This window comes from Calonectris borealis, chromosome 16, assembly GCF_964195595.1.
Source record: "Calonectris borealis chromosome 16, bCalBor7.hap1.2, whole genome shotgun sequence".
NCBI lineage: Eukaryota > Metazoa > Chordata > Aves > Procellariiformes > Procellariidae > Calonectris > Calonectris borealis.
This window is the reverse complement of record NC_134327.1, coordinates 16,242,440-16,252,019: the sequence shown is the minus strand read 5'-3', so window position 1 is coordinate 16,252,019 and position 9,580 is coordinate 16,242,440. Positions and strand designations below refer to the sequence as shown.

General features: G+C 56.9%; 2 protein-coding genes across 5 annotated transcripts in view; one reads left to right on the top strand and one right to left on the bottom strand.

Annotated features, from left to right (window-relative positions):
* The first annotated feature begins 1,036 nt into the window (after positions 1 to 1,036).
* Positions 1,037 to 7,953, top strand: LOC142089265 (hydroxyacylglutathione hydrolase-like protein). 4 transcript variants are annotated; one of them, XM_075165511.1, is made up of 8 exons: positions 1,037 to 1,368; positions 2,423 to 2,487; positions 2,574 to 2,691; positions 3,170 to 3,278; positions 3,455 to 3,558; positions 3,733 to 3,834; positions 3,924 to 4,000; positions 4,361 to 7,953. In XM_075165511.1, exons 1-8 carry the CDS (start codon positions 1,264 to 1,266, stop codon positions 4,524 to 4,526), a joined length of 846 nt encoding a protein of 281 aa, XP_075021612.1. In that variant the 5' UTR covers positions 1,037 to 1,263; the 3' UTR covers positions 4,527 to 7,953. The 4 variants fall into 4 exon arrangements, with proteins under 4 accessions (XP_075021612.1, XP_075021611.1, XP_075021614.1 ...); XM_075165510.1 differs by having other exon boundaries at positions 3,921 to 4,000; XM_075165513.1 differs by lacking the exon at positions 3,924 to 4,000.
* Positions 6,923 to 9,580, bottom strand: part of CIAO3 (cytosolic iron-sulfur assembly component 3) — a 14,286-nt gene continuing 11,628 nt past the window's right edge. The window contains exon 11 of the mRNA XM_075165516.1: positions 6,923 to 8,938. Coding sequence (XP_075021617.1) covers positions 8,700 to 8,938 — 239 coding nt within the window. The 3' untranslated portion in view covers positions 6,923 to 8,699. The remainder of the gene's footprint in view (positions 8,939 to 9,580) is intronic.

The following is a 9,580-nucleotide window of genomic DNA, read 5'->3' as shown; positions in this document are numbered from 1 at the left end:
GGTTTCTTTATCTCACAATTTAATTTTTTTTTTTTTTTTTGTACTAGCGACTGAAGACAACCAACTGGAAGGGTCTTTCTACCTAATCCTGGGGGGGAGTGGGTGGCATTTTGGGATCCTCTGGGGCTTAATTCAGGGTCTTGTTACAACTGTATTTTCTTTCTGAAAGAAGAACGGAGCACATTCAGTGCTTGTTTCTTGCTTGCAAGGGCCGTTCCCGCCTTCACAAGTGGCATTTGGGGGACCACGGTCAGCCCTGAACCGGGCTGGGAGGGGAGCCGGGGCACGGCTCTGCTCCTGCCTGCCCCGCGCCTTTGGTGCTTTTTGGGCTGGAGGGTTCGGAGGCTGTCCCCGGCGCTCGGGCTTCGTCGTGCACGAGACCCCCCCAGGACCTTCCTCCTGCTAAACAGCAGCACCGCTGTCCAGGGCTCATCTGTACCGTCCTGCGTCGCCGGTGTTCCCGGTGCCTGGTGGGAGCCGGCACCCCCAACCCTCCAGGGGCGGGAGAGCCTCGTCCCGCTCCTTTGGGCACGTTGGTGGTGGGAGAAGCGGCTGGGTTTGCCGTGGGTCGCTGCTTCGGCGGGCAGCGCCCGGCCGGGCTGCGGCGGGGGCCAGGCTGCAGTTTTGGGGGGAACACCGTGTGCCCCAGCCTTCCTGCTTGCCAGGCTCCCCTGCACCTTCAGCCTCACAAGTCTGGGTGCTGGTGGGACACGGTGGGTGGCAGGATGAGCCGTGGGGTCCCGCGAGCGGGCACGTGGATGTGGGGGTCCACGGTGAAATAAGGAGTGGGTGTTTCATCCCTCTGCCTCCCACCGGGGGGTTTCGCGTCCCCCCCGCCTTGCACCGGCAGCCGCATTGCACCGGGGGGGAAGGAAGGAGGGAAGCCCCCACGGACCGCACCGGCGGCCGTGCGGGATGTCACCCCGCCCCACGCAGCGTGATCCGCCCCGCACTGCACCGGCGGGGGCGGGACGCGCCTGCCCGCTGCGGGGAGGGGCCGTGCCAGGGCTCCGGGCGGTGCCGCCCGCAGGTAACGACCGCGTCACGCGTGGGCTCCGCCGAGGGTCGCGTTGGGGGCGACGCGGCGGGGCTGGGAGGGGGAACCGCACACCCCCGCGTGTCCTCGCCCCGCGGCTGCGTGGGGCCGTGGCCGCCCCCGTTTCGCTGTGTGGGGCCGGGCGCCGGCCCGCCCCCCCCCCCCCCCCCGTTTTGCTGCGTGGGGCTGGGCCTCCCGTGTCCCCTGGCCGGCCCTGCTGAGGGACCATGAAGGTGAAGGTGATTTCTGTCCTGGAGGACAACTACATGTACCTGGTCATCGAGGAGAGCACCCGGGACGCCGTCGCGGTGGACGCCGCTGTCCCCAAAAGGGTGAGAGGCGCTTCGACCCCGAGCGGCCGCAGCCCCGCCACGTCCTGGGTGGGCTGCGGGGTCCCACTCCGGGGACATGCCCATAGTGGTGGCCCCACGTGGGGTTGGTGTGCGGGGTCTTTGCGAGCAGCGCGGTGCGTCCATGTGCGCGTGGAGCATCCCACCGGCGGGGTCGACCCCTCTTCAGCCCCCGTGGAGCGGGTGTGTGTGTGCAAGACCCTGCTCCCACCCACCCCGGGGCTGCGGGGGGATTTCCAAGTTGCCTTAACCGTTACCTCCCAGCCCTCCCCGTGCCGAGCTGGACCCCAAAGCAAGTGAGAATAACCTGACATAGAGCCTTGGAGCGTCTCCCGTGTGAAGTCCAGTTTTCCGGGAGCCAGCCTGCGGCTGTGACGCTGGAGGCAGGCAGGGAGGGCAGCGGCCGGGGTCGCCCCTCACCGCTGTGACCCCCTTGTGCCACCCTGCTGCACCCAGCTGCTGCACATCGTGCAAACGCTGTCGCGGTTTTTAAGCGTTTGTTGCTGACTCGGAGGTTTCCTTCCTCTTTGAGGAACGTAATCAGGAGCAGCCAGAGGGTTTGTTAGTAGCAATGAATTTTAAGTTGGCATTAAAAGCCTCCTGGCAGCTGAGCCGCGGGGCTGGCAGCCCCACACGGCCCCTCGCCGCAGCCAGGATGGGTTGCACGGCCACCATCTCCCTGCCGCAGTGACGACCCCGTGCATGGCCGGTGCTGCACCTCTGTGCTTACGCTGTGAAAGCACCGGCCGTAAAATGCCGCCGTCCCCATGGGAGCAGCGTGTTCCCGTCCCCCTGCTCTGCTCTGCGCGACGGGGTTGGGTGTGGGGAGCCAAGCCTTCGTCCCACCCTCAGCCCTCGCTGCTCAGCGGGTGTTTTTGAGTGCTTTTCTCTGCCCTGGTCTGCTGGGCCTCTCGCCTGCAGAGCGGTGCCGTACGGGACAGATCCTGCTCTGGGACAGGTATGGCGGCTGTAGCAGCCATCGTGCGTGTGTCACCTCTCTGTGCGCTCACTTCCTTCTGCTCTGGGTCTGTTTCAGTTGCTGGAAATCATCAGGAAGGAGGACGTGGTGCTCAGAGCGATCCTCACCACCCACCACCACTGGTAAGTGCCGCTGGCATGAGTGGGAGGCCGGGGGCAGCTGTGCCCGGTGTGGGGCTGGGTGCCCATTCTCTCCTCTGCCGGTGCAGGGACCACGCGAGGGGCAACGAGGAGCTGGCGAGGCTCTGCCCCGGCCTGCGGGTGTACGGTGCCGATGAGCGGATCGGGGCCCTGACGCACAAGGTGACCCATGACCAGGAGCTGACGGTGCGTGGCCGTAGGACCATGGGGCTCGGCCGCGGCCAGCACGGCACTGGGCCGGCGGGGAGCGGAGTTGGGCAATGGCGCAGTCACCAGCGGTGCAGCACCGTGCCGGGAGCTGACAGGGTTGGTGCCTGGCCGGGGCCGTGCTCGGGCTCCCTGTGCCCTGGGGCGGTTGCAGATGCGGCACGGTGGATTCGGGGCTGGGGTGGAGCACTGGACTTGGAGGAAAAACCTCGTCCTGTTCCCAGCCCGTTTGGGATTGCGCTGGGGGACCCAACCCTCTCCTGGGGCCCCGCTGCTAAACGCCGTCGGAGCAGACACGTGCAACCCGGGACTCACCCAAACCACCATCCCCCGGCGTGTCTGTGACCCGCTGAGCCCCGGGCAGGCGATGCCGTGGGGCTTTGGGAGGTCCGGGGGTCCTGGCTGCCCGTCAGGGCCGGGGCAACCCCAGCGGGGTCCTGACCCTCTCTCCCCGCAGTTCGGGGCCATCCGGGTGAGGTGCCTCTTCACCCCCTGCCACACCTCGGGCCACATGTGCTACTTCATGTGGGAGGACGGCTCCCCGGACGCGCCGGCGCTCTTCTCAGGTATCCCACCCTGCCGATGTGCACCCCGTGGGTGCCGGGGACACGGGGCATGCTGCCTGTCCCTCCCACGCTCGGTGCTCATGGGGCGAATCCAGCGCGTGGGGGCTCCCACCTGGCACCCCGTCCCTGGGAGCGGGGCCAGGGTCCCCTCTGTGCCCAGACCCCTTTCCCCGCAGGTGACACCCTGTTCGTGGGAGGCTGCGGGAAGTTCTTCGAGGGGACGGCGGAGCAGATGTACGCCAACCTCACCCAAATCCTGGGGGCTTTGCCGAAGGAGACGGTGAGTGCCCCGCATCTCAGCCCCAGCCTGGGGAGGGACCCCAAAATCAGGAGGGGGCTCGAGGCTTTGGAGGTAGCGCCCGTCCCCGGGGCTGGGGCTGCAGTGGGACCAGGGTGGGTCGGAGCCGGCACTGGGCACGTGTGTGACGCCGGGTGCTTCCTGCTGGTGTTGCAGAAGGTGTTCTGCGGCCACGAATGCACCGTCCGAAACCTCAAGTTCGCCTTGAAAGTGGAACCGGAGAATGAAATAGTGAAGAAGAAACTTGCGTGGGCCAAAGTAAGTGGCTGTGCCCCTGCCGGGGTGGGGGCGGAGGGGGGTGTTGGATGCCAGTGGCTTTTCGGATCTCTCTGGTTCCTCGGCAGCAGCGGGATGACGAGGACTTGCCCACGGTGCCCTCCACGCTGCAGGAGGAGTTCCTCTACAATCCCTTCCTGCGGGTCACGTAAGCAGCGCCAGCGCCTTGGGGGCGTGAAGGGCCCCCGCCGTGGGTCAACCCCGAACCGAAGCGGGGTGGGCAAGCCCCGGCTGGCTGGTCCTGCCCCCAAACCCTGCTCCCCCTTTCCCTCCAGCGCCATCCCTTCTCCCATGGCTTCACTAGCCGGTGGGAAATCCAAGCCCTGAGGGAGGGGAGGGTGCCCGGACGCGGGGTCCTGCACTGCCCAGCCCGGGGTACCCGCAGACAAGCCCCGTGTGCCCCAGCAGCCACCTGGCACGAGGATGTGACTCCCCGTTGTCCGTCCCAGCAGGGAGGTGGGTCCCCATCCCGTCCCCCGTGGTCACAGCAGAGCCGGTCTCCTTGCAGGGAGGAGCCCTTGCAGAAGTTCACAGGCAAGACGGACCCGGTGGAGGTGCTGAGGACCCTCCGCACCGAGAAGGATAACTTCAAGAAGCCCAAGGAGCGGCCCAATCCCCAGGCCATGCTTGCATTTGACTGGGGACTTTTCAGCCCCTTCCTCGAGAAGCAGTGAGCAGCCGCGGTGGTGGCAGCACCCCCGTCGTGGTGGGGGGCTCCCTCCCGCGCTGCGTCCGTCCGGCTCTGACTTAACTCCCGTAAGACTCGGAAGTTGGGAAGTGGTTTCTGTCTTTAACCTGCTCCTTTTGAGGCTGCTCTGCATGGCTCCCTCCAGCGCCGTGCCCGGCTCCCCTGGCCCGCTGGAGCTTTGCTGAGCGCCTGGTCCCTGGGGGAAGGGAGCGCGTGGGTGCCTTCGGAGAGCTCGGGCAGAGGTTAAACCCGCAGGCTGCTGGGCTGCGGCTGGCAGAGGGTCGGGAGGTTTGGAGGAGAGGACACCCACGCTCGCGACGTTCAGGTTGGTGGGTGCGGGAGCTGCCGCCTGTCCTGCAGCCCTTTGCCTGCGGGAGCCGGGGGAAGAGTATGGAAAAGGTGGGGACGCGCGGGGGACCGCGGTGCTGTCCCCGCAGAGCAGCCGGCACCCATCGGGCTGCAAGGCTCCTGCCTGCAGTCCTGCCGGACCTGGGTGCTGCATCCCGGGGGGTCGGCTGGAGCAGAGCTTTGCAGCAGCGCGGCTCCGAAGGGGAAGCCCTCCTGGCCCTGCCTGCTCTGCTCCAGCCGTCCCTGTGCCCTTCTCAAGCCGAGGCAGGCAGGGAGCTGCCCGGCTCCGCGGGCAGGGATGAAGTGCGGAGACTTGGATGCACGAGAGGAAGCCGGGAAGGGGACCGGTGTTCTTGCTGGCGTTCAGCAGCACCTACTGGACTCCAGAACTGGGCTAACAAAAACCCACGTTGCAGTGGGGTTTGGGTATTTTTTCCCCTTTTTTTCCCCCTATTTTTATAGCAGGCCAACACAGAAAAACTGCGTAGGGATTTGTAACACAATTGCTGACTTACGGGAGCCGTCCAAACCACTTAAACCGTGCAGAGTAGATTCGGGTGGAGTTCAGGCCTGGAGGAAAGCATGCTCTAACCCACTGGCTTTGTAAAATACTTTTCAAGGTGTGACCGATTTTAGGCAGCAAACAACAACGTGCTGCTACGCATCCATTGCTGCTTTTTTTTTCCCCAAGATAAAAAATTGGGAAAGGAAAACACTTGGCTGAAACCTACATTTATGTTGCCTTGTCTTCAGAACAAGAGCTAGGGAGCTGCTGGGTCTCTCAAACCTCTTCAGCCTGCAGCCTTCAGCTTGTACAAAATCAGTACTGTGTTTTATTTTTATTTAAGTTGAGAAATGTGCAGAGCTTTTATTTGCAGGTGGTGGGGAGGTGCATTACAAACCAGTAAAGTAGTTGGGCTTGATGGTAGCCCTGTAAATAGCTGTGAAAATCCCGAAGGGTCTGGGCTTGGGCAGGTTGCTCCGTGTGGGACAGTCGCACGTCTCTGCTTTCTTCTTTACTGTCTGTGACTGTCTCGGTGTTGCTGAGTTTACACCCATTCTGCGTAGTTCAAATGAAAACAGAGGAGCAGAGGAGTTGGTCCCTTTACCATATGTTGTCTTTTTGAAGTGTTGATTATAAATTTCATAGCTCCTAACACTGGAATAGAGTTGACTTCAGGATCTTTCATGTGTGGACTGTGAACTGCACCCATTACTACTGAAGCCTGGTTTGTGGCCGTTTCTTCCCTTGCTAGAAACTAGACTAAGTTTTTCTTTTTTCCTTTTATTAAGTGTTAGAATTTACTCTCCCACGCAGGAGGGGAAGAATTAATCCTGCTGCACAAATTGCCTCAGTACTATTGCCTCAAAGTTACTGAGTTTAAGTGCAGCGGTACAGTTTGTAGATGTTACCTGGGTCTTCCTCTGGAAGTTTATTTCTACTGGAGCAGAGGCGCAGGCACGTGTGTTCGGGGAGGGTTCCTGAACTAGCACCGAGTCTGCTCGCGTTGACAGCAGCAGCACGCAGCTCAAAGCCTGGGAGAAATGCAAGCTGTTCTTGATACCACGGCAAGGACAGACACCCAGGAGTGTCTGCAGGAGCTGAGGTCTCGGTGTGCTCTGAGGGAGAGTCCTGTGATGGCTTTAGCAGTGTGCATGTTGGTAACCTGGTAACTGGAGAAGAGGCAAAATTGTTTAACCTACAGCTAATTTAGCTTTATTTATCTGCGCGCTTCTGGCCTGACGTGCATGTTCTCAACAGAAACAGAATGTGTTTCTTCTGCACTGATGTACAGAGTTTGTGATCTCAGCACTTCAGCATATTGGACTGACTTTGCATTAGCAGTGGTATCTCCTGCTGTAGATAAAAATTTTATGGTTTAGCTAACACTGTGTGTTATAAATCTATGCATGGAAAAGGGCATTCACTGAAACTACCAACTTGCTTGTAAAATGACTCGGGTGGGGAGGGGAAAGCAGTGGGAGATTCTTGCCTTACGAACACTGTGAATTCACTAATTGATCAGCAACACCTGAAAAACGTAAAGCTTTTAATTAAAAACATTAAAAAAGTCTTTTACACTGTTGGCTTACTTTTAATAAAGAGTAGAGGAGGCTTTGAGAAGGACAGAGGCAAGTACTGCCAGAGAAGCCGTTACAAGAGGCAGGTCAAGGTCTGACAGCTTTGCTTTCTGACAGCCCTAAGCTCAAGGCCTGCAGTGACAGGGTGAGGGTTATCTCTGAAGAGGGTCCGGGCAAGGTTTCAGTCTGGGCTAGATGCCGTAACCAGCTCCATCTGTTTGTATTTACTCTGAAGGAACAAAGCAACGTGGCAGCTTTGTTTAGAGTTTTCGTCCACTTAACTCTACTTTCTGCACAGTCCTTCTTCCTCACATAGCAGTAACTGGAAAAAGGAGAAATATTTAAGTGATTCAGTAATGTGATTCTTAAGTTCATATTCACTTGCAGCTACAGCAAGGAGAGATTCCGCATCTGCTAGTGTCCCTTCCCCTCGAGCTCAGGTACAGCTGCAAATCCTCCCACCACTGCCTTCCCCTTCCCATACGCATTTTAATGCCAAAAAACCTGATATTCAGATTAAATAGACCAAAACAGAGTTATTCATTCAGCATTTTTTCTGTAAATAGTTCTGAAAATACCTGTATGTGAAAATACAGCTAGCAAGACAGGCACACATCATCTCCAGTAACAAAAGACCAAATCTGTTTCACATCCATCTGTCTTCTGACAAGGCATCGTAATACCAGGCATTAAACCAGATGTGTTTTTACTAACCTCTTGGATTGTTCTGGTAAACTACTTGTTGTAATGATTATATCTCACAGCCGCCTTCTATTAACTTTTGTAAAGTAACACCTTTCAGAGACACCAAGGACTTTGTCTTTCGTTGGAAAGAAAGTTGGCAATAAATTCTGACTTGAAACACTGTAAAAAATTGTTTTCTCTGAATTTAAGGATATTATCCATCAGTAACTGGCTGTTGAGGATGGGGTAGATGTGACAATTCTGTGACTCTCTCTACTACATATTTAGGGAGAAAAAGAGAGAGATGTAATTGCCCACAGTTTTAGACAATTGTTGTAATTAAAGGAAAAAAAAAATCACTCTAGCTTTTTCTTCTTAAACATTCATTCCAGTCACATTTCAGCAGGCAGTAAAACAGCCCTAGAGATGATGCTTCTCACGTGATCCCAGGCTGCTGGTACCCACCCCCTCTGACAGGGCAAAGATACCGCAGCTGGACCTCAAGGGCATCCAGTCACGGAGAGTGAAATGGAAAAACAGAACCCGAGGTCTAATTAGACCATTTGTAACTAAATGAGGATGTCCCGGCAAAGACAGCCATAAACCTTAGTGCTGTGAAAATACAGCAAGGCCTGGACGAGTAATACTGTCACGTAGCGTAAAGCTCATCTCAGTGAGGCTACAGTACACTGCAAGCCAAATCCTTCAGTACCCCAAATCCATCAGTTCTGCTAGGAGTAGGGTTGTAAAGGGAGTGCAGATTTAGTCCTTAAAGACTGTATAGAGGCTAGCATGCATTACTGCTTCTTTTGACATGTGTTTTAAGTCAGCGTTTGGTTTTTATTTACATCACTTCAATAATTATAAAGCTGTAGGAAATAATATTGCCCGCCTATACACACATTACCTTCTCATCCCTAATGAGAGTCAGAAATTGCAAACTCCTAGTGATGGCACAGAACTTTATCTGTCTTTCGAGAATCTTAAATATAACTGAGTTAAAAAGGCACCGAGTATCTGTATCTGGGCTTCACAGTGTCAGCCTTCACCATTTGATGTTAAATCCAGTGCTTGTTTTCTCCACTGCGTGGTACTCTGTATGCAAAGCTTTCGCAGCCTTTTCTGACTCCACGCCACCCAGCCACTGCTCATACAGTTCTTTTACGGTCTGGTTCTTCTCTGGAATTTCAGTCTTAAGAGACTCATACAACCTCTCAATTTGCTGAAGCTGATCCTTGCTGGATTCACCATCTAGTTTGATCTGACCACCTCCATTTAAACAGCCTATGTGCAACAAAGCGAGAAAATGTCACCGAGTTTAGAAAGCACTTCAGCTTTATCAGAAAAAAAAAACAACTACAGTTGATTTACTCTGCACCTGCAAACAGTTACAGAAATGAAAACAGCATTATAATTGTGGTTTACTCCCCAGTTATCTAACACCAGCAGCCCTAGAAAGGAGATCATTGGCCTGGTGTGCCCCAGCGCTAATTCAGCCAGCTGTGAGAGAGGGCTGCCAAGGCAGGCTGGGACTTGCCAGGGAGACAGAGGTAAGAAGAAGCAGGGAGCTCTGGCTCTCATCTCGTGCCTCCGGAAAAGGGCCAGAACACAATCCAGGTGAGAACAGCCTTGGAGTCTCAACTGAAGGCAAGATAAACACCCCTGGGATATGTTCTGGGTTTGCTGTTGGGGCGGAGGCACGCTAGGAGTTGAGCTATGCAGCGTTGGTTGCCCTAAGCAGCGTCCTGGTGCTGAGCAGCCTTCTGGGCTGGGAGTTGTGCAGACCCGCGGGGAAAAAGCAGTCGCTCAGAGAACTGAAAGTGGCAGCTCGGCGTCGCTTCAGGCTGGGTTCAAGCTGCCCGGGCTCTCTGCTAGCAGATTCAAAGAGAACCAGCAGGGAGAAAAAGGAGGGCTTGCACAAAAGGG

Bases quoted from the DNA above. Each gene is read 5' to 3' on its own strand.
- LOC142089265 (XM_075165510.1), top strand. From the start codon at position 1,264: ATGAAGGTGAAGGTGATTTCTGTCCTGGAGGACAACTACATGTACCTG. The intron at 2,692-3,169 runs GTGCGTGGCCGT...CTCTCCCCGCAG, and splicing joins CCCATGACCAGGAGCTGACG to TTCGGGGCCATCCGGGTGAG. The intron at 3,559-3,732 runs GTGAGTGCCCCG...CTGGTGTTGCAG, and splicing joins GGGCTTTGCCGAAGGAGACG to AAGGTGTTCTGCGGCCACGA.